Genomic DNA, 24,532 nt, shown 5'->3' on the forward strand with positions numbered 1-24,532 from the left:
CCCCAAATTTTACAGTTGAGATCTCAAATTTTGATGTTAAAATCCATAAATAATCGATGGAAATCAAAGATATAAGTTGGAAATAACTTACCCAATGAATTCCTTGCGAAAACCCACTTGAAATCACCTATTTTCGAGCTCTCAAAGTCTAAAAATGGAGAAATGGATATTTTTCAAGTTGGGGGAAAATGGCTACTGTTTTTGGCTTTAAAAAAAGAAGAAAAAAAACTGTTGTTGCAGCTAAAAAAAACACAGCAGCTGAAACAACAATAACACCAAAGTTTAAGTCCCCGTTGGACCCTCGGGATTTGTTCGGAATCTCGTGCACACAAACTAAATATGCACCCCCACTAAATTCGACGTTCCGGACTCGATTGAACAGTCGGAATTTGAATTCGAGGACTCCTTGACCCGAAATTCAATAAGATGCCAAGAAACTAGTTTAACGCCAAAAAAATTCGAAACTCAAACAGAGCGTCTAAAAATTCAACCAAGACTCATTCTAGACTTAGAATCGACTCCCGAAACCAACGGTACTCTCGGAATTTCAATCTGAACCTCGGAACCTCATATGTTGAACAAAGTCAACTCTTTATCAAAATTTCTCAACTTTAGCAACTTAGGACCTCAATTCTTCGTTTCAACTCCAAATTCAACTCCGTAACTTCACACAGACCCGTTTCGACATTCTAAAACTGCCGGAATCGACGAAAATTCGATATGAGTCCCAAAACTCCAAATAACTCAAAAAAACACTTTTTAACCAACTTTAACTCATAAAAACTCAACTTCTCAAAAACTCAACTTTTTACCAACTTTTCCTCAAACTAACTTTACAACCACAAAACATGGGACTCGGGGCAACTACCGAAAGGGAAAAATAGTCATTTCCACGAAAAATTACCAAAATGACCTTTCGGGTCATTACATTTCAAATAAAATGTTATTTTGTCTTATTTGTGAAAAAATTAAATATAACAAAACACAACTCTGATTTTAAAATTTTCTAGTAAAATGAAAAAAAAAATTCTAATTATATATGGCCAAATGCCCACCAAATTCATGATTTATTTTTCGTTCATTCTAATACTCTAATATTAAAATCATCAAAAAATATAATCAATTTTATTTCCAATATTTCTTTCAAATGTATAATCTAAATAGAAGAAATTATAATATACATAAAAGTCTTTTTCAAAAATTAAGGTTTTAAATTCTAAACCAAAAGTTACATAAAACATTATCTATATTTTGTGTTAAGTAAATATGAAAAATATGTTTACAAATAGCTTGTTAGCAGACCATTGACTATATATTTGTTCACTAAGTTATCTATTTATTTAATTAGTCTTTGCTACTCAAGAAACAATTAAATGAAAACATGATATCAGAAAATTCTTTAAAAACACATCTCATTGTATATTCACAATTAATATAGGTTAGAATATAAACACAAAAATAAGTTCAATCCGTTTTTCTACTAAATAAAATAATGTTGATATTCATTTGGTGAGTAGATATAAATATAATAGTAGTCAAATTTTTTTAATCAGTTATGAAGGTTTTTTTTTAAGTTTTCAAGATTCTTTATATGCATAAAGTAATACTAAAAAGAAAATAATATGTTCAATCTATTTGAGAATTTATAGAAAAGGCTAACGGACAAGATATATATGCTTCATTAACGCTTAATTTTTTCCTTCCAAAGACAATAGAAATATTAAATATCTTAATGAGTATGGAGCAATGAAAAAATATTTAAGTCTTACAAAATATAACTATTCTAATAATTCCTATAATCATACTTAAATACCATGAAGGCATGAACTAAGGAAACTCATATGCATGAAATTCTATTTCTTCTTCTTTTTTTTCTCAATTGAATTTTATAACGAACTATGATTCTTTTAGATGTTTAATTAGTTGAAATGTGAGTGTCATATATTTGTGGTGAATTTTTTTTCTTTTTCTTGTATATATATTTTTTTATTTCTAATAATTAATTTTTTTAAGAACTTTTAGTCTTTCAGTGAAATGTACTATATTGAATTAAGGAAATTATTTTTAGGCAAACGATAAAATCTATACCTAGATATTTCAAGTATTTTTCTTTTGGATATTTTTTGTGATTATATCATCTAATTTTTATGAATTTAATTGAGAATTTTCATTCATTAAAACATATATAAAAATTAAATTACTTCTACAATTATATATTATAATAAATCTAAAATTGCATAATAACTTAATTTCCCTTTGTGTCACTACATGATATTTTTGATTTATACTATACTATAGCAAAAAATGTATAACAACTGAACTTCCTTTTGTGTCTCTGTATGATATTTTTGATTTATTTGAAGAATTTTATTCCTTAGAACGAATATGATATATGTCAAACCTCAATGTTTGATTATTATACAAAGAGATCAATGAATATTGAAATGAAATTAATCTAAAAATAAATATTATATATAAAATACATAAAGAAGACTAAATATATCAAAAGATGTGAAGGTAGGCATACAAGTATCTTAAGATAGGCATACAAGTATCCATACATTTATTTTTGTGAAGATAAATACAATTAGATATAACATTTTAACTTTTCAAGAATGAAAAGATGTAAACTAAAAAGAGTAATAATATAAGTAAGAAAATAGACAAGAAATGTAGAGAGACAAGAGAGAATGTTCTTGTTCTTCCAAGTATATATATTCAAGTGTTTTCTAAATCTTCAAGTGCATAACACATCCTCAAGACCTCTACCTCAAGACCTCTATTTATATTGTTATAAGAGGCATACAAAAAAATAGCAATAAATATGATATTAATTATTGAGAATGTGGGGAAGATTAAAGGGTGTGGAAGATAAATGAGGAGATGGTGAAGGTGTGAGTATTATTACACATAATGATGAAATTATATCTTCAAGTTATGGACATCCACATTAATCAACAAGACATTAATTATAAACAAATAATAATTATATTAAAAATGAGGAGAAAAATTAAAAACAAAAAAACAAAAAAAGAATTAAAAAAAAGAGGAATGGAGGTCATAGAGAGGTGCCACATCACCTCATCTATGTTTCTCCTTTATATATATATACTAGATAATGTTGCCCATGCTATGCACGGGCCCAATAATATAAATGGTATATTTTGGGGCTAATAATCGAGTTTTTGAAGTGATTGATTGCGTGGATAAAGGAATAAGTTTTTTTATCACAAACCTGTATTTTGTTTGACGCTATTTAAGGCATAATAAGACTACCCACATACAACATTTTTGAAATATTTTATGTTGTCAATTATCATGATTAATAGTATTTTTATGATATATTCACTTCAAGAATCAGTGGAATTTTTTGTATTTTTTTTCAAAACATATTTTATATTGTCAATTATCATGATTTATAGTATTTTTACGCAATTTTTAAATATAAAAAAAATAAGACAAATAAATTAAAATGGACCCAATATATGTTATTTTTGTTGTCTCAATTTATGTGACACAAATAAAATTTGGAGAGTCATCCAAATTTTCATATTTTTTTAAAAATGTTTGAAGTTATTAATTATTGTGATTTATAATATTTTTATGTAACTTTGAAATAATGTACATTACTGGTCACTTTGTCCTAATTATAGTGATATGGATAAAATTACAAAATTAACCCTTTTAAAATGTCTTTCAGATATTTTAAGTTGTTAATTATTATTATTTATAATATTTTTTTGGTAATATTAAAATGATATGTGTTATTTTTTCTGTCTCAATATATGTGAGCCTGATAGAATTCTGAGAGTCAACCTATGTTATTATATAGCTTTTAAATATTTTAAATTGGTAATTATTGTAATTTTTAATGTTTTTTAAGTCATTTGTAAATAATATATGTTGCTTCCTTGATTGAGACTTTACCATTTGTGAGATATATATATATATATATATTCTATATTATTTTAAAAGGGAGTTTATGCCCAAGTTCTACTATATAATAAATATAATATATAATATTCAAGAAAGTCCCAATCTTGAATATTATATATTATACTTAGGTATAAACTCCATTTTATAATATAGTAGATAGATAAGATATAGATATATATATATATATATATATATATATATATATATAAAATATATATATGATTAACACTTAAATGTCCCTTTGTATATTTTAATTAACTTACCCCTTTGCTAACAAAATGTTAGTAAGTACGTAGATCTATATTAAATGCACCAAATACTTGTTGATTATGTAAACAAGAAAAATGAAGTACATATATTCTCTCTTCCTTTAGATATAACGTTTAATCAAATCTTATAGTAATTTATATTGAAAAATCCAACATTGGTATCTCCCTGACAATGACGACTCCGTACTCAAAAACCTCCTGCTAGAACTTGTTAGGTTGACATAGTTGCATTTTGTATACACAAGTAACTTACGAAAGAACAAGTCTTTTTTTTTTACCCAAATAATGTCATTATTCATGTTCACATTTTTTTTCTCTTGAATAAATACAAGAATAGAATATCATTAATGACAACTGGCAAGATGCCCAAATTAATATATATATTTTATATTACCCATTTAAATTTGTTTATGGTAAATTCGCTTATATTTTAGATAAAAAAAAAAATATATTTCAGATATTTAAAAATTAATATTAGGAACTTAAAATCGTTTTTACTTTCTTAAATTTTGTGTCAAAACAAAGTTAACAAAATCAATTGAAACAAATTATCAAATAAAAATCAGTCAAAATAAATTAAAACAATGGAAGTAACATGCGTTTATATCGAAATTTATCACTTAATCACAAATTATGTACTATTACCTCATTAAATTATTTAAAATATAAATAATTTGCTATAAATTTCATGTGCAAATAAATATTTAACTACCGGCGGCTAACACCCATTCCTATGCAGGAAATATGATGTCATCTAACTTTTTTAATGAAGAAAATATGACGTCTGCCAACTCATTTCAATGTATGAGATTAAGTTATTTTAAAATTTTATGAATAATTACTTAAAATAAAAGTTACTCCCCCTCTAGCCCAAAAACTTACTTTCTTTTTTAGTCAGTCTAAAAAAAAAAAATTGACATATTTTTATATTAAGTAATAATTTAAGTATAAAGTGTATATTCTATTCTTAATGAAATGATTTACAGCCACACAAATTTCTATCATTCATTTTGGATCACAAATTTTAAAAGTTTTCTTTTCTTTCTTAAACTCCATGTCCAGTCAAACTACCTCACATAAAATGAAACGGATGGAGTATAATTTAATCATTATAGAAATGCTATGATAATAGCTAAAAAATATATATTTTTTAAAAGTTTTTCTTCATTTTTTAAATTTCCTATCGAATTAAATTATGACAAATAAATTTAGACGGAAGGTGTTGTTAAGAAGTCGTTTGAGTGCAAGTCTTTCACATATGTGAGTCAATTCCCTAAATGGTCACCCAAGTTTAGGGAATTGCCTTGAAATATCATTTATTTTCATTTAGAACCAAAATATCACTCAACTATCACTATTTTCCTCCAAATATACTTGACACTTCAAAAGTCTCACTCTCTCCCTTTGGCATGACATGTCATTAAAGTCTTTTTTTTAATAATAGACTTAATTAATTTATCAAACTCATTTAACTAAAATAATGATCTTATTATTTTCTAAAAAATATATATTTCATACTTAATAATCTTTTATCATAATTAATTTTTTTATTCTTTTATGCTGTGAAGAATAGTTTTTTAAACCTTACCATAATGTCATCAATTCTGAATAATTATGAACAAATATATTCAAAAAATATTGATATATAAATCACTTATGTGTTGACACCCAATTTTGACCCTTCCCAATATAAATTAATCATCGAGCTTCCTAAATTTTAAACGATTTGAAATAATTGGCTTTGTAAAATTCAAAATAATTTTCAAGTCATTTTAAGTAGTTTTGTCATTTTTATAAATTTCAAAATAATAAATATGATATTTTATATAGTTATATGTCTAATTCGTATATTTTATGAATGTTCGAAAATTGCCTCAAAACATTTTAGTTTTATTTAAATATTTGGCTATTTGGTTTAAATTAATTAATAACTTATATTTCGAGTTAACTAGTTTATAATTAAGTTAATTATTATATAGTTATGTGTCTAATTAGTATATTTTATGATTATTCGAAAATTGTCTCAAAAAATAAATAAATTATATTTTTAGGGATGGTTATAATTTTGAATTAATGAGTCTTATGAAATTCAAAATACTTTCAAGTTATTCCTAGAGTAATTTTATCATTTTAAATAATAAATATGTATATTTTCACAATCACGGTGTTTTATAAATATTTGAAAATCATCACAAAGATTTTACATTTTAGTTAAATATTTTATTAGTTTACTTTAAGTTATAGTCATAATTTCGAGATAATTAGTTTGTAATTAATTATTTTATNATATACAAATGGCTCACATATACCCTTTTCCTCTAACGGAAATGAAAAAAATTAGTTTTTGTTGAATTTTTTAATATTTAAAAAAAATATATAATCCCATATGAGTATATTTAATCCTGCTCAAACATATTATTTATTTTACTTTTTTTTGTTTCAATGACTAATTTAGATTTATTATTGTGATGGTCAAATTTCTTTATGTTTCACTAATATTCTTGTAAAACTTATCATAGATGACCAAATTTGTTTCTTCAAATACAAAAATTAAATTATAATATAGACAAAAAAAATAGTTTTAAATTATAATATAGCCACAAAAAAATATAGTTTTAAATTTTTTTCTTTACACTAAGGAATGAAAGAAAAAAATAAAATATGAATAAGAAACTCAAATAATTATAATAAAAAAAGTCAAAAAATAATTTATGTATGAAAAAGATTAAAATATACCTTGAACTTTGCTAGAAGAGTCATCTATACCCCTAAATAATTTTTGAGAAAATTAAAAGTAAAAAATATAAATTTAAAAGTAATTTTTTCACTTCCGTTAAATGAAGGGTATATGTGAGCTCATTGTGTAACGGTTGGGGCATATGTGAGCCGTTTGTATAACGGTAAGGGTATATATGAGCCACTTTCATGGGGCATATCAGCTCCAAATAACAAAGTTGAGGGGTATATCAGGCCCTTTTCCCTATATTATATAATGGATCAATAATATTGAAGGTCTATTAACTATTAAAAAATAACTAATTGGGTGCTTTGTAATCCATATATACTTGCAATATCTTTCTTTGAAAAGAAAATAGAAAGTGAATAATATTTATATTAGAAAATAAACTTTATTTATCAATATATTAATCTCATATAATATGTATATTATTGAATTAAAATTGGAAATTCAATTACTTATTACTTGTATTTCATGAATTTGGGGTGAGATAAGAATATATATTGGTGTTTAATTGTTTGAGAAGTTAAAATATAATATAATATAGAATAAAAGAATAAAAATTAAAATTAAATTAAAAAATTTTAAAATAATAATTTTCTCTTTCTTACCAACTTTTTTGTCAACCTTACAAATTTATTTGAATACTTTTATGAAAAAAATTGCTTAAAATTTTTGAATAATTTACTTAGCAATTTTTAAAATTACCAGATAATAATTGCACAAAGAAGTTTTTTCATTGAATTTTGTTTGGTAAAAATATATAACGGAATTAGATTTTTAAATTTTTTTTAATAATCTTCATAAATTCTCATATAATGTATATATTTGTTTTGTAGAGACATAAGTTTGATGAATTAAATAGGTCTATTATTTTTTAAAATGATGATTTAATGACATGAAATATAAACTAGAATAGAAGAAGACTTTGAGGCATTTAGTATTTGTTTTTGGATAAAAAATATGATATTATTCACTTTCTATTTTTTCAAAAAATAAAATAAAATGGTACGCATGAATTTCAAAGTACACAATTAATATTATTGTAATTGTTAATTGACCTTTAATATTATTGATTCATTATACAATTTATGATTAATTGATGTAAGTTAGCATTCATGAGTGATTTGTATATCGATATTTTTTTTTGAATGTACGTATTTATAAATATTCAAAATTGATGATATTATAGTACGTTTTAAAAACCTATTCTTCATAACATAAAAAAATAAAAAGTTTAATTATGATAAAAGATTCTTAAGTATGAAAATTTATTCTTAATAAACTAATATTCTTTTTTAAAAAAAAATAATACGATCATTATTTTAATTAAATGAGTTTGATGAATTAAATTAGTCTATTATTTTTAAAAAATTTCTTAATGACATGTCATGCCAATTAGGAGAGAGTGAGGCTTTTGAAGTATCAAGAATATTTGGAGGAAAATAGTGATAGTTGAGTGATATTTTGGTCCTAAATGAAATATAAATGATATTTCAAGGCAATCCCCTCAACTTGGGTGACCATTTAGGAAATTGACTCCACATATGTATGTTGTATGTAAGTTCAGTTTTTCTAATTACCTCTTCCATATCATATTAGTAGTCCACTTTTTTCTTTACACGTACCTTAAAGTAATCATATATAAAAATAATTTTACTAATCTACCCTTCAAAAAACTTTTTTGAAACTTTATAAATTTATTTATACTTTCAAAAATAATAATTAATTGTAAGGATAAAATATGAAAAATTAGTCAATCTTGTCTTAATTTTATACATTAGCAAGTAATTTGTCAAAAAATATTTAATAAGATGAATAAATAATATGAGATGGAGGGAATAATAGATTTTTTAAAACGAAAAAATAGCTACCCAAAAAGATTCCATTGAGATTAGCTTAAATACTAAAATTAGGGCAAGTTGCACTAACAGTCCAAAGTTTTAAATAAGTGAGTTCTTACTAAAAGTTTTGTGCTCAAAGTAAAAAATATAATTCTAAGAGTATTTATGTATTTATATATAATTTAGATATATATTATGAAAGAAGGTACAATTATGGTGGAGATGGAAGCTCGGAAGGTTGGGTGAAGAACTAAAGATGAGATATGTTGAACAGTCGGAGGTGCAAGGAAGACACAATAAATATTGAATGTCACTTGTCGAACTTATTGTTTTTTCTTACTTCCACTATAGGAAAATCATTTTCTTCAACTTTTAAAGAACTTTTTTTCTCAAAAAAAAAAATCAACAATTTTGATCAACTAAACATTAAAAAAAAAATCAAAAATATTTTCCTCCGTACCAAACGCACCCAAAATTCCGATCAATATATTATGTATATAACTGATTATCTATATAACCACAGTCTTTTTTTATTAATTTTCCACCTGATATACGATATTTGCATTAAAATTCAACTATTTTAAATTCGCACCATATAAGATTCCATTCGGAAAACCTCCCCCTACCAAGTCTTCAACCAAAGTCTATTTTGAGTCCTTGTTTAGATGGATCATATAATAATTTACGTAAATTAAAATTTTGTCCCTAACTGAATACATCTTGTCTTGTAGTTATACTAGCACATGCACTACATTAAATTTTATTTAGTCAAATGTTCTGTATTTAGGGTGCTAATTTTCTTCATTGGCAATTAATTATTATTATTTTGTAATATTATAATTAGAAGACTATTACATATATATATATATATAGATAAGACTTGATAGTACACGTTTTTTATTCTATATTTTGTTCTTTCGATTAGCCAAAAGTTATCTTGCACTACGTGAAAATAAATTGGATCCCAATTAATATTAGGTATATTAAATATCGAACTTTCAAAGTTTAGTTTAAAATGATAAATCAAATTTCAATATAGTAATTATCGAAATCGTAATTGTGTATATTTAAAATGTTAGTTTTTAGAGACCTAAAACATACACTAAATAATAAAACCTTTGGTGTTTGGATCACAAAAAAAAAAAAACACTCATTAAATAATATATTTTAGTAGTATATGATTTGTATTGAATCACGATCTAAACTCACATGCATGTACGTTTTATTTTTTCTCTATAAATAGCACTTTACTATTCCAAAGTTTTCAACCCAAAAAAAAAAACATTTCATAATTATGGCTTCTCTTTTTCTATCAAAATTTTCTTTCTTTCCTTTACTAATAATAATAACTTTATTTTTTCACTCTTCTCATTGTGATGTCCTAACAAAATGTCGCATCAAATCAGTTTTCCAGTTCGGCGATTCTCTCGCCGATGCTGGAAACGTGATCCGCATACCTGGTGCCGTCACATCGGCCCAGGCATGGGGTCTACCTTATGGTGAAACCTTTTTTCATAAACCTACTGGACGTTTTACTGACGGTCGTATTATTGCTGATTACATTGCATCTGCTTTCAATCTCCCATTCCTCAATGCTTACTTGGACAAATCAGGTGTTTCCTTTAGTCAAGGTGCTAACTTCGCCGTTGCTGGTGCAACGGCGATGAATAACTCTTTTTTGGCGGAGAAGGGCATTGGATTTATAAAATTCAATGTTCCTCTCCCCAGTCAATTAGAGTGGTTTAAATCTCACCTCCAGTCAACATGTGGGTCCAAATGTGCTAGAACTCTACGAAACTCTCTTGTAGTATTGGGAGAGTTTGGTGGAGTTGATTATTGGAATGCTTTTGCTGGGGCGGGAACTAAATCTGAACCTGAGGTACGTACATACGTACCTCTAATTATTGATGGCATTATGAGTGCCATCAAAGATGTGATCCAATTAGGATCAACTCGCATTTTGGTTCCAGGAGTTTTACCTTTTGGGTGTCTATCAGGGTACCTAGCAAGATTTCCTAACACGAATCCAGATGCTTACGATCAATTTGGTTGTTTGAAATCTTATAATAAGTTCGCTATGTACCACAACACTGAGCTGAAGAAGGCTCTAGAAAATCTACAATGTGAGTTCCCACGTGTTAAAATTGTGTATGGGGATTACTATGGTGGGTTCAGGTTTATTTTTCGATACGCCAATTGGTTGGGATTTAATCCAAACACATTGGTATCGGCATGTTGTGGAAGTGGAGGACGATACAATACAGACGGGGGATGTGGGGGAGCTAGTACCAATGTATGTCCTAACCCGTCCCAATACGTCAATTGGGACGGGCTTCATCTGACAGATGAAGCTTATCATCGTATTTCTGACGTTGTCATCAACAATATGCTTCCAAAATTTGGGTGTTGTGGACTTGGAAATTCGAGTGTACTATCTAGTTATTGAGTTTTGAAGGTTTTTGTTTAATTTGGGTGTTTTGATTTTGTGTTGTCATGTGTTTTTCATGATTTTCTTTGTATTTGGGTTTTGTTGATTTTGTTGAATGTGTTACGTTGTAATTGAAATGAGTATGAATAAAAAAATTATTATTATTGTGTTGCAATTCGAGTTAATTTTTACGTATGAGATAATAATTAAACTTTATTCATAATGACAATAAAGTTATAAAATGAATCTAACAACTTTTATCGCAACATAATAATTAGATTTTAGTTGTTATAACGATATAATACATAAATGTGTCTTTTAACTTTGGCATCTGTGAGCTTCAACTTTGAATATGCAGAAGTAGACACTTAAACTTGTATAGAATTTCTACAAGTAGACACGCGTGTCCTAAATGACAATTATCATCCTATATGGCATCTTACATGTTTATTTCACGTAGGACTTATGTGTTCAGTTATTCAATTTTATAAAAATTTAAGTACGGTGTATTTATAACTTCAAGATTTATCTATTTTTTTTGTTTTGGGGTGTAGGTGGGGATTGGGGGTATTTGGGTTTTTGTGACTATGATGAGATGTGTGCTGTCTTCTCCATCTTAGGTGGGGATAAACAAAAAATAAAAATAAAAAATTATTGTTGTAGATAATACTTAAACTCTCATTTATTCAGGTTAAAATAATTAAACCTTATCCACTAAAAATGATTTTTTATCATATTAAAATTACCTACCATAACATCAAAATTACACATTGGTTGGAAAACCCTTTGATATGATCAAATATGAGTTGTATATCTACAAAATAGACCAAAATCAGTTATTTTCTTGATAACTCAAATTTCTCTTAAAGCATTTGAGCTAAGATTGTTCATGGCATGAGAAATTTGGAGGAAATGAAAAATTAAGTAAATATATAGGGGTCTAAAATGAAAATGCAAAGATTATAGTAGCAAAATCACAACCTTTTACTAAGATATAAGAAAAAAATAAAAAAGAATAATATAAGCTTGAGTTATCTGGTGCTGGTGGGAGGTAACAAATATCCAATGTCCCGTGAAACTAGTTAAGGTGCACATAGGCTGGCACAAACACATCGACAATAATTGTCAATGATCAAATAATCTTGGGATTAACATGAAGTGATGAAGATGTTTGTTGATGTTCATCTAATCATGGCATATTAATGGTTGCAAAAACTATGCCAAATGATATGATGAATAGATGACCATCAACAAACAAATTCATAACTACACAATTTTAGCATATATATATACCTATATATGCATGTAATTGCTCCATCTAAGCCAAGGGTTTTTCAGAAACAACACCTCTACCTCCACAAGGTAGTGATAAGGTCTGCGTACATTCTACCCTCCCCAGATCTTATTTGTGGGATTTCAATGGATATGTTATTGTTGTATATACATATATTTACACAAGAGCTTGAATAATATTGTATGAAGAAACTAAGAAGATAGCAAATTGACAATGTTTTGTTGTAAGTTGTATGACTATTAATATATGCTCAGAATATCCATATTCTATGAGAAGTATATGCCTTGGGAATATACCTTACTTGTCCTCTATAAATTTGGGGTTTCTATTATTGGTGGGTGGGTATTTAGAGTATTGTTTTCATACACATTTTCAATGATGAAAAGGAGATATTTAAACTTGTAATATCGAAACGGTGTGGCCTAGCTATTAATGATGTGACTGAATTATGAGTGATCGTGATTCAAATCTCAGCAGAAACAAAAAAACGCACAAGTTCTTTACATGTGTTAACATTGATTGACAAAGTTACTTGATACATAGTAAGAGGTGATAGGTATCCAATGAAATATCGAGGTATGTGCAAACTGAAAACCCTAAACATCACTAGTTATAAAGACAGAAATTGTACTCCAACTAAATAAAATTACCATATGCTTCTTATTGGGGGTGTTTCAAAAACAGACGGTCTACCTTCACGAGGTAGGGGTAAACGTACACTCTACCTTCTCCAGACCCTACCTATGGAATTACATTGAGTACGTTGTTGTTGCTTCTTAGTGGGACACCTTAGGAGTAAATAGCTTTTCTTCCTTTCAAACCTTTCACCCAATTAAAATACCAATCAATCAATTATACCACAATATTACAATATACAAGTATCTAACTTGACTAGAGTATAAGTGTAATAATAACAACTAGAACTTCATCTAACCAAAAACTCCTCCTATGTGAGCTTCACATGGTCGGTCTCAAGTTCGAATGTTGATCGAACCATGATGACACATCTCACCTTATAATACAGTACAATGAAATGGCGTATACAAGCACCGAGCAACAATATTATTAAGCTCAACAGCACGAACATGTTCGATCATCATAGGAATCGTTGAGCATGTCATTGTGAGAAGACAATGAAGGAAGGAGCCAATTGAAGAAGCCTACTCTAGTTTCTTCCCTCAATATCTGAGATGAGTATTCCACCAACACATTCCAAAGCTCCCCTGCAGTCCACTTATGTGAAACAATCCATTGAGTCACCTAGACCAAGTTTTCAACAAAGAAATGTCACACGCGGATATAAGCTTCCAAGACTTTCAGAAACTATAACAAATCGGCAAACATCCTTAGGATTAAGCATATCAGTTCAAAGTCGAATGAAACTTCGTACCAGACACATTATAGAATAATTAACAGACAGAAAGTACCTGCTCCAGCATCTGCAATGCTTCCAGTCCAAATGTATAATACAAGATGAAAGGTCTCATTGCCTGTAGGAGATGCAAGGAGATAAAAATTTAATGTAAAAAAAGAAGAAGAAGATGTTCAAAGTGAAATGAACATCCAAACGAAGGTATTTGATATTTTGACATTTTACTGCCTCCATCTCTGTCTATATGACATCATTTTCCCTTTCCGAAAGCTTTTAAACGTCTAACACAATTTACAAGTAGCAATAAAGCACAGACCATTACAAGTATCAAGAATTCAAAGATTATTAACCTCAAGTTAAAAACTAGACATAATACATAAACAGTCACTCAAACTTGGCCTCATATGACAAATAAACACTCCAACTTTGAGTATGCATATCTAGACACCTCAACTCATCTCCATTGTGACAGTTGAACACTCCAACTTACAAAATGATCTTCCGAACACCTCCAAAATTTATGTGACACGTCAGCGACGGGTGTCCATGAGAAACAGTGGGGACGAGTTGGGGTGTTAAGTAGTTTGTTGAGACCAAGATGAGATGTTTAGATGTGCACTCTCAAAGTTGAAGTCGTTACATGAAGTTTGAGTGTCATGTTTATATATTATGCCTAAAAACTACGATGCGACTCAAAAGGAGAGAGAAAGAGAATGCGCCTAGACATTGAAAAGAAAGCACTAAGTACATTTATCCCCTAAAAAAAAGGCAACTGCTCTGTGCCTCGCATGAGCCAATACTTCCCGTATGAAAATGCAGGAAAATGTCCAAGGAGAATGAACAACCTGAGATGCAGCAATCCATTGAAGCATAGCTTTAAGTTGAGGATCTCCTCCAAAAGCACCACAACCCCAATTTCCGGTCACAACACCAATTTCATGCTGAATATTGTCTAAAGGTTGACACTTGTGCCCCTCGTGATTTCTGGCTAACTGATTCCCTGATGTTCCCACGGTTGCTCGAGATGAAGTTGAAGTATGACCAAGTGACTATCGGAGACAATTAAGATCATGAAAAAATTGAAATACCTATAGAGATATGGGAAAGGGGAGAAAAAGGAAATAACAAAATGAGGGAGATTTAGAAAATGATAAAAGGAAATCCCACCAGAAGATTAACAATGGACCTTCCACCAGTGGCGTTAACAGTTTGATCATCTTTGAAAAGCTGTTGATACTGATGACACTTGCATTGATCCATGAAGCCACAAAACGCTTTGTTAATCTCCCTGCACAACATATTCAACTTATCATCAATAAATAAATACAACTACCAAGCATTTTTGCAGTAAATACAAAAGGTCCATGGTTAATCAACTAATAGTTAGAATTTCAAATGTCAAAATGTCTCACCCTCAGTGCAGAATATGCTAACCTATCAATTCAACATACAGCCTCACATGAAAAGGGAAGAAAAAAAAAATACTACTTTACCATCTCAAAGCGACTTCTTCTCATTTTATCATCAATGTGTGTTATTTGCATTTTTTGCTAAACAATGCCAATTTTTTTCTTGTCTACCTAGTGAGATCGCACATCCATGTTAGTATCCACATCTCTGTGACACTAATCTTGTGGAAGTCCATCATTTCCCCAAAATGAGTGTCTTAGAGATGGATGTGTAGTCAGTCATATAAGAATAGACTAGATTGTACCTTTAGAGGGTTGTATGACTAAAATATCTACTTTTACTTTTTTATTTACTTGGTAATAGAGAAGGCAGAGATTCCAGGTTCAACTCACCGCCACCAATTATTAAAAGAAGTTTCACGTGCTTGACCATGAAAATAATCATATCCGCATGTGAGGGGACATATTGAAGATACAACAAAATAAACAAAAGTGTACTCTCTCTGACAGCTTACTTCTAGATGAGGTGGTCACAGTTCAACATTGTCTCATGAAAGAATGAAACATATTGAAGTAGATTGTCATTTCATTCTAACAAAAGGTCGAGTCAAGGTGCACTGCAACAAGTTTTGTCAATTGATCAGTTTGCAGATATTCTTACAAGGTCACTCTGTAGCTCCAGAATTGAGTACATTTGTGGCAAAGAGGAGCATACAACGTGTCCAGATTTATTAACAGATAAACCAGAACCTAATTGTACCTAAAAGATAATCCAAAACTTACAGAGTTTAGTATCATCTGTTTAAGGACACAACAGACTTCATGAAACAATTATATTCCAAAGAAGCATTTTAAAAGAGTACAGAAACTTGTGTACCTTAGAAGGCCTTCAAGTCGGTACTGGCTGTTTCCCGGGCAGCACAGTGCATCTATTGCAACTATCCTAGTCTTACGCCTTCCAAGAACATCAATATCCTTTTTGTCGACATAGTCACCATTAAACCGGAATGAAGAGGCATACCTTCACCAGTTGAAAGATGTGAAATAAGCGGAATTACAGTTAAAGGCCCAAAATGTCAGCAAAAGATCTCCATGTAATTATAGCTTCAACAAATTAGCAAAAGCTCTGTTTGTTCCAAGTTAACTTAGTAATGTGTTGCAAATACGCAATTGATTCTCTATCTAAACTCACCCGGTATAACTTGAAAACCTTTCCGTACCAACAATTTCTATCGCTTCATTGTCTGCCATGCACGGTAGGAAAAGCATGCCAGCGATTAACTCTGGATTGATCATAAATCGAATTTCTTCCTAAAAGGAAAACTACCTATTAGATATTATCTTTGAACATATACACTCCATCAATTGGGGCTTTGTGTATAAGATGTAACTCTTTATTGGGGCTGAGAAAATCTATAAAAGTCTCATTTATAACTAAAACATGTGCAGGTCTGGCTGAGAGACTTTTAAGACGTTTTGGAATAAGTCTGAGATTTAGAGAACTTCTTATATAACTAACCGTAACTTAGTTTGGAACAGAGTTGTAGTAGATTGATTGATTAAAAATAAGGTGTTGAAAAAATCGTAAAACCACACCAAACTGGAACCCAAACCAAACCTACTTGATAAATAGATATATTCTTCAGTTTGGTTTGGCATTAAATTTCAAAAACCAACAATATTTGGTTTGTTGGTATTTAAAAGAAACAGACTGAACTGACAAAAAAAACGGAACTGATAAATTTGTACAATCTGTGGTTTGATTTATATATCTAATAAACCAACTTAGCTGGTTTTAGTTACTTTGCAAGTCAAATCCGAGCCAAAACAAACTGCAAACACCTTATTAAAAATGCGAAGATACAAGTGGATCATTTTACCCGTCACTACAAAAGACAAAGTTTTGGTTGTAAGCAACAAAATGATAATGGCGATGGGAATCTGAATGTCGAAAATTAACAGACAATATATCAGTTCTCTTTTTCATCAAAACAAAAACATAGGGAGGCTTTTATGCAGTGCATTCACTTTAGGAATTAGACGAAAATCTCCAAAAAAGATTTAACTTCAAAGGCAAAAAGTGTGGTGCATTGTGGCAAAGGAAGGACAAAAGCAACTTATTCAATGAATTACTTTGAAAATTTCTTAATAATTGAAAGTAATGGCTAATGGTTAGATTCAAAAATGTGAAAACGAAAAGAAAAATGTCCAGAAAAGAACCTGCACACAGCCCCTAACGAGAGCACCACCTCCTAAATACATGTTAGCAAAATCAACTTCAATAGCTTCACGTGATTGATCTTCAATTAATCCGGAAACGGAAATCTAAAAAGAAACAGAATGATATCATGGCGTGTGAAAAAAAAAAGAGACTCATGATAACTGGATTGGGATTACAGTTTCACTTCTTACCTCAAAATGGCAAAGGGAAATATTGGACTGGCTCCATAATTTTTCCTTTGGATAGGGAATACAAGATGGACTATATTCTAAAGAAAGAACCTTTCGCTCAAACGACACAAAGCCCACGGGTATAGATGAACATATCCTCCCAAAATAGTGAACAATGCACTTCAATTTATTTTTGAATGCTTCTTCATAATGATCATGTAGACACCTGAAAAACATGTACGTCAGCACATGAACTCCATTGATTCAATTTAGACAGTTTGAGATATTTAAAGACCACAGTGCAACTATGAAAGAGTACAAAATAATCGATCTGTTCTTATTCTTCAACTCTGTATAACTCATTCTGGTTTACAGTCATACATAACAATTATTCAACTAAGAACTTACAATCTAATTATCAACCTAATGAAACTATTTATCTAAACCGTATCCTAAGATAGAGAAGTTATGTCAAGTTCTCAGATTATAACAACTCATATAGAGATATGAACAGAAAAACAAGCATAGATGCAATAATCATATCAGACAGTTCATGAAACATACGCAAATAAGTGATCGAAGTTGATCATTGGAAGATGTTTGGCACCTCTATGACTGGTAGGAAATAGACAAAACAACGCGCATGCAAGAAGAGCACCGATTAATTCCTGGAAAAGAATATTGAAAACCATGAAAATTAATGCTACAGATACTTGTTACAACATTGAATAATCAAATTCTGCTGCAGAAATCAGTTAAAGGGGTAAAAGAGGTATGAAAAAAATTTATTGTGGAGTATCCCATACGAATGAACTCATTTGGGTGTATTAGGTACAGGAAGAAATCTAGAATGGGAAGCTAATTGCTTTAAAGAAGGATAGCTCTTTCCTGCCTGCATATTGGCCACAACCACACCAACCCGCAGTGGCAGAGCCAGAGTTTTACTAAGGAGTATCACAATATAAAAACCAGCCACACATAAAAAATAAGGAGAGTTAACATATAGTATATATATATACATAAAATTCTAAACTACTACCTGACTAAGAAAGACAATGCCAGGCTCTTGTGATTCCAACAAGCGAAGACCGGTTTTAACTCCTTTCAAAACTCCATCATCAGCATTCTCATAATGAGTTTCTAGCAATGAAGGCAATCTCAAAAGCAAGTTAGCCAATTGTGGCACCACTTCTTCGAACCATTTTGCAGCTTCATCCCTAGGAAGCAACTGCACAAACAATCCAGCATTTTGTAGACAACCACATCAGATCAAACTTTTTTTCATAATAGACCAGTAGCTTGTTCGACCAAGTTTCTGGGAAGTCAAAAGTGTTTATTTTTCTTTTTAAAAAGTGTTTATTTTAGAGAATTGAGGTTTTTGGAAAAAATAATACTCATTCTCCCTCTAATAAAAACAGAAACTTTTTCACAACCTATTAACGTTGATCAAGCACAAATTATTGCTCAAATATTATCAAAAATGTTTTTCAAACTAATTATCTAAACGCAAACTACTACTGTACTTTTAGCAAAAAAGATTGAAATTTGTGCTACGATAATACAATTTATGTGTTCATGAACAGAGAATTAGGGGAAAAGAAGTTTACATCATCGAAGAACAGAGCAAAACCTTGAGAAGCAGAAGTATCAATTGAAAAATCGTGGAGGGAGAGAGAGTTTCGAATATCGGAAATGGCAATGAAGAGGACTTCGCCGGAGTCAATTTTGCTGTGATGAGGACCTTTCGAGAGATCTGTAAGTGCTTCAGCTACCGGCGCCGGCCAAAAAAGTGAAGATGATCGGAGTGAAAAGGGTAAATATGGAAGAATTGACTTCAAGTCTTCTCTCTTCTCCATTAGAAGAAGACTCTTTCTCTCCTGCAGTTACACAGTTCGTTATATGTATCGTTTTTTTTTTCCTTTGTTACGTAATATCACATATTTATATTTAACGAAAAAAATCAATTAATTATTTTATAAAATGAGTCAATTAAACTTGACGAAATATTTATTTTAAAACAGATTAAAAAGAAAAGTAAATAATACGGAGATATAAATTAGAAACGCTACTGTTACCAAAACCCAACTGGAAGAAGAAAGTCAACTTACAGTCCAAGAAGATAAAAATGGCGGCTTCAGCTTTCGGACAGTGCAATCTTCTTCCTCGTACAGCATCTGTGAATACTCAGCAGTCTCATCGTCAGCTCTACAGTTTGTCTTTCCATAGACAAACTGTAAATTCTTCACCTCCTGCACTGTCATTCACTCAATCTATAGGTTAATACTATTTCTTCGTTTATCCATTTCGATTCGATTTGATTTGATTTGATATTGTTTGGTTTTAATTTGGGGATTTTTTTTTAAAAAAAATTGGATTTGATTAGGCTTCGGGTCTGCAATTGAGAGACATTGTGTGGATCGAAACGGGTCGGATTTGTTTAAAACAGATGCTGTTCGTCAGTTGAACGGTTCAGTTATCTCTGCTAAGGGGCATCGGTTTGCTATTGTCAGTTTTCTCTCTCTTTTTAATCTATACTCTGTTTGATTGCTCGGACTCTCCAAATATGTTGCTATACTCGTGTCGGATCATCTAAAAAATGGCATTTTTTTAAGATTTGAGCAACAGTTCAATACAATACTCTTAGCATTTCATTTAATAGGGTGATAAGAAATGAAGGAATGTATTCTCCCTTAGTCCATCTTTATGTGATGTAGCTTAATCTGACACGACTTTTATAACTTGAAGTCTATAATAAGTTATAGATGCTTGTGTAGCTATAAATATGTCATTCTTTTTGGGACTGCGACAAAGGGAGTAGCTCTTTTCTTACATATGGTTGTGATTTAGTAGACAAGGAATTTAAGAAATGGAAAAAAATGTTGAGATGGATTTAAATTATGTATACTCATAGTGTAGAAGTGATTGATTAAGACACATCTTGTCTTATGACATGACTTGTTGGACCTCACTTAACATAAAAGCTAGTTTTTTTAATACAAGAAAGAAAGATACTTGGAATATTTTTATCTTATATATCAGAGGTCTTCCGTCGTCTCTTAAACTTCACTTCTAGTCAAACACTGTCACATAAAATAGGACATAGGACATAGGACATAGGACGGAGGAATAAACATGCCAAAAGTACCTTAGTATATGGTGGTTGTCATGCTTTGTTAATTCCAATAATAGCATGTCAATTGTCATTAAGGGCAACCTGAAATGTTAAAAAAGAAAAAGGGTATTCAAGAACAGAAGTTTGCCAATCATTTTGGAATAGATTAAAAAGGAAAAAGTGTCATGTAAATGGAAAAGGGAATTGTAGTTTAAAGTAGTGATTTTTAATTGCGGGAATTAATAGTTCCATTTGAAGAAATTGTGAAAGTCAATTGATACAATTCGGGTTTGGTCTGTAGTTCTGTTATGTTTTTGGTTTTACTTGAAGTCATATAGAAGTTGAGTTCATTTCATTGGCAATGTTTCTAATAGAGTGTTATTGGAACTGACTGACCATCTGCTGGTTCTAAAGGTGGTTGCACGTTTTAATGATCTGATCACCAAGAAGCTTTTGGAGGGAGCTTTGGAGACTTTCAAGAACTACTCGGTTAGAGAGGAAGATATTGATGTATGTTTTCTATATCTAATCCTCCCTTCCTCCAAAACCTGTATTTTCTCTTAAACTTGATGCAATTACTACAGAAGGTCCGCTTGCCATGAAAAATCTAAATGAGAGATTGATTGCTACATAATACCCCTCTATGACACGCTATACTAGAGCATAAAGATCTACTATGGGATAAATGGCACTTCTATGTTATGGAGAATGTTGTATCAGTAGATCGAATACAGAATAAGGCGTGGTGGGAAGTTGTCTCTTCCATTTCATGGCGTCATCTAGTTTTTTCCTCATAATGCAGGTTGTGTGGGTTCCTGGTTGTTTTGAAATCGGCGTGACTGCACAGCTTCTTGGAAAGTCACAGAAATATCAAGCAATACTCTGCATTGGGGCTGTGGTAAGCTCACTTCCAAACATAAGTTTACCTTGGTAGTTTTTCCTCCTACATTATTTGCCTACTCCGATTCTGTTTCATTTGATGATATCTTTTGTATTGTGTATGGAAATATGGATGATTGTGATAAGATGCTTAAGTTATTCTTTTGGTTTATTCTGTTTTGGCTTGTCTTATGTGTTCATCATTGTGTGTGAACTGATCTTTTGAGTTACGGAAGGGGAAGCAGCTTAGAGTATGATGAGAAGCATTAACTGTGTCTTTTGTTCCTGTTGAGAAAACTGGCATTTAGTTGTGATCCTCTTCCTTCAACAATGGAAGTATAAAGCTGAACAAATAAAACTCAAGCACGGCAGACAGATTGACTAGGCTATTTTGATAGATAGGCAAAATTATTAAATGAAAGAAGCTATTGAACTTTAGATTCCTTACTGAAGATACAAGTCATTTGATGGACATCTTTAACTAATTCACATTGATGTGAGGGAGGGAAAAATCTGTGGATTTAGGTCAGTGTCTTCTAATTTTTCTTTGTTGGACTGGTCAAACGTTTTGTTGTTTTAGTTGGACATAGTAGGGGAGGCATGCCCGAATTTCAGTGCCTTATTGTGAAGTAACCTCATCTGAACATACTGATAAACACTATAGTATTTGTGCCTTGCTGGATTTCTTTCTCAGTTAATAAATATCTGGAAAGAAAAAGGTAATATAAAGCTAAAACTCTGTGCATTTCAAACCCGAAGAAAGAAAAAATACATCACAGGCAAGAGATTGAAGTGCCTTCTATGTCGGTACTTGTTTCTGTAAATCAAATAGGCACCTTTCTGCTTTTCCCTATGTCCTAATCATAACCTAATATTTCCTTTCTTCTTGTTGGTGATGTGTATCATTGTCTTTAATTTAACTTTTTTGCTTTGTGGCTAGTAGATCAGAGGTGATACATCTCACTATGATGCAGTCGTTAATGCTGCCACATCTGGAGTACTTTCAGCAGGTCTAAATTCAGGTGTGATAACATACTCCATTATAATCCACATGAGCAATAATTAGTATGCTAATGTTTAATCTTTTTGCAACTCCTCAGTATTATTGATAGATAAGATTTTGAAACATTGTTTAAACTTCGAATGTAATATCTGGAATTAAATATGATGGTTGAAATAGAGGATTGTTATGGGACCATCATCCAACAAAGTGAAAGGCAAGCTCTACAAGGCGTTGTGAGACTAAACATGTAATATGCTGTTGTTAGGCTTCTAAAGTCCTAACATATTCACAGGATGAATTTGTTAATCTGGATGTTTGGACATACAAGATTGATAAGATTAGAAAAGACAACTGACAGAAGGTGTAAGTACACATGAAAGATGAAAAGAAGGGTCGTTGAAGACTAATTATGTCTTAAACTGTCATCTTAGATGGTTAGGCTGTGTCGAACACTTAGGCATAGTACAACAACTTGAAGATCCTACGTTTGAATCCTAGTTAAAAACTGTGTGAGTTCATTTGCTCTAGTCCTGGTGTCATATTTACTTGATGGTTGTGCTTCTGAGCAGTATAATAGGATTTCCAATGAATTTATCAAGGTACAAGGTGGTTTGATTACCTCTGTTATAAAAAACTACATCTTCTGTCATTATATGCTATTTTCAGTTCAATTTTTTCAATTGGCTGGCCAAACTAAAATCTCCCTTATGTAATGAGTTGCAGGTACTCCTTGCATATTTGGTGTTTTGACATGTGATACCTTAGAGCAGGTAAGCAATTAGCTGTTATACATGTGTTGATGTTCTATCTTCTTTGTCCATTGTATAAATAGTGGTTGGAATAAAGAATTCACCGACAGTATAATCTACATCAGCTGAGAGGTTATACCTTGTAGCTTTGTACAGCGGGATAGTCATTGTTGTTTCATGTACTTTAACAGAGATTTGATAGTGGCTGTTAGTTTTTATGGATTTGTGTAACATATACTCTCCTTGGAACTAGATTTACAATATTCTTCTTGGCTGTGTGAATCTATCTTGCTCATGTATGCTAACCAACATCGTAATATAATGCAGGCTTTCAATCGCGTTGGTGGGAAGTCTGGGAATAAAGGTTCCGAAACAGCATTGACAGCTGTAAGTTGCCTGTGATTGTGTGACAATTAGATTTTATCCTCAAAACAAGTTCAATAGTGTCTGATTCTGCTTAAATTTGTCTGCCTTAATATGTGATTAAAAGCCTCTGACGAATATAATTGTTGAAACTTAAACATCAATAACTTAGACTCAGTGTTCTGTTTGTAACAAGTGACTGATCTTGAATGCATATATTGTGTTTAATGTTTCAGATTGAGATGGCATCTTTGTTTGAGCACCACCTAAAGCCTTCAGAGTAGACGATCCTTCTTATCGCAACAAGGTTCTGGATTTTCACCTTTAAACAGAATCTCACTCGCATTACCATCCCAACTAGTTACTCCGACTAATAAGGTTAGACATCCGATTTGAAACTGAGCTACAAAGGAGGGGGGGAGTTCCCTCTACTTCTCGGTTTCCTTCATCGTCTACTCGTTGATGCTGGATGTAAACATTCTTGTAAAAGCTGCACTTGTTTGAGAAAATGTTGCACTTAGTTTCAAGTTTTTGAGTTTTGGATAATAGTACTCTTTCAAGTTTTGAGTTTTGGACTTCAGATTGGTTCTATGTGAATTGGAACTTCAAAATTGATTAGTTCTCTCCCACCTCCTATCCAAAATAGGCAAAAGAAGTATAAAAAACAAAAATGGCGAAGTCAATACTGAACAAGTAAAAATATATGGAGGGGGTGTTCATTAAATTTTACGTAATCTTTTTATGGT

General features: G+C 30.7%; 3 protein-coding genes across 3 annotated transcripts; 2 read left to right on the forward strand and 1 right to left on the reverse strand.

Moving 5' to 3' along the window:
- The first annotated feature begins 10,080 nt into the window (after window positions 1-10,080).
- On the forward strand, window positions 10,081-11,306 carry LOC125862799 (acetylajmalan esterase-like). Its single transcript, XM_049542924.1, has one exon. The coding sequence runs from the start codon at window positions 10,081-10,083 to the stop codon at window positions 11,230-11,232; it is 1,152 nt and encodes a 383-aa protein (XP_049398881.1). The 3' UTR covers window positions 11,233-11,306.
- A 2,002-nt stretch (window positions 11,307-13,308) lies between these two features.
- On the reverse strand, window positions 13,309-19,588 carry LOC125863021 (poly(ADP-ribose) glycohydrolase 1-like). Its single transcript, XM_049543159.1, has 11 exons — window positions 19,288-19,588; window positions 18,720-18,908; window positions 18,245-18,348; window positions 17,702-17,906; window positions 17,510-17,614; window positions 16,482-16,600; window positions 16,167-16,310; window positions 15,048-15,168; window positions 14,726-14,929; window positions 13,936-13,998; window positions 13,309-13,768 (listed from the first exon to the last, which is right to left on the reverse strand). The coding sequence occupies exons 1-11, from the start codon at window positions 19,534-19,536 to the stop codon at window positions 13,580-13,582; spliced, it is 1,692 nt and encodes a 563-aa protein (XP_049399116.1). The 5' UTR covers window positions 19,537-19,588; the 3' UTR covers window positions 13,309-13,579.
- A 148-nt stretch (window positions 19,589-19,736) lies between these two features.
- On the forward strand, window positions 19,737-24,366 carry LOC125863108 (6,7-dimethyl-8-ribityllumazine synthase, chloroplastic-like). Its single transcript, XM_049543248.1, has 8 exons — window positions 19,737-19,956; window positions 20,064-20,185; window positions 21,207-21,302; window positions 21,595-21,690; window positions 22,615-22,693; window positions 23,398-23,444; window positions 23,751-23,810; window positions 24,023-24,366. Exons 1-8 carry the CDS (start codon window positions 19,806-19,808, stop codon window positions 24,068-24,070), a joined length of 699 nt encoding a protein of 232 aa, XP_049399205.1. The 5' UTR covers window positions 19,737-19,805; the 3' UTR covers window positions 24,071-24,366.
- The last annotated feature ends 166 nt before the right edge of the window (window positions 24,367-24,532 follow it).

The sequence above is a fragment of the Solanum stenotomum genome, chromosome 4, assembly GCF_019186545.1.
Source record: "Solanum stenotomum isolate F172 chromosome 4, ASM1918654v1, whole genome shotgun sequence".
In the NCBI taxonomy this organism is placed as follows: domain Eukaryota; kingdom Viridiplantae; phylum Streptophyta; class Magnoliopsida; order Solanales; family Solanaceae; genus Solanum; species Solanum stenotomum.

Coding starts and splice junctions, on each gene's coding strand:
- LOC125862799 (XM_049542924.1), top strand. CDS start 10,081: ATGGCTTCTCTTTTTCTATCAAAATTTTCTTTCTTTCCTTTACTAATA.
- LOC125863108 (XM_049543248.1), top strand. CDS start 19,806: ATGGCGGCTTCAGCTTTCGGACAGTGCAATCTTCTTCCTCGTACAGCA. Junction 19,957..20,063: donor GTCATTCACTCAATCTATAG/GTTAATACTATT, acceptor GGATTTGATTAG/GCTTCGGGTCTGCAATTGAG. Junction 21,303..21,594: donor TTAGAGAGGAAGATATTGAT/GTATGTTTTCTA, acceptor CTCATAATGCAG/GTTGTGTGGGTTCCTGGTTG.
- LOC125863021 (XM_049543159.1), bottom strand. CDS start 19,536: ATGGAGAAGAGAGAAGACTTGAAGTCAATTCTTCCATATTTACCCTTT. Junction 16,601..17,509: donor TCGTTAGGGGCTGTGTGCAG/GTTCTTTTCTGG, acceptor TTTTCCTTTTAG/GAAGAAATTCGATTTATGAT. Junction 13,999..14,725: donor AATGGATTGCTGCATCTCAG/GTTGTTCATTCT, acceptor CATCTCCTACAG/GCAATGAGACCTTTCATCTT.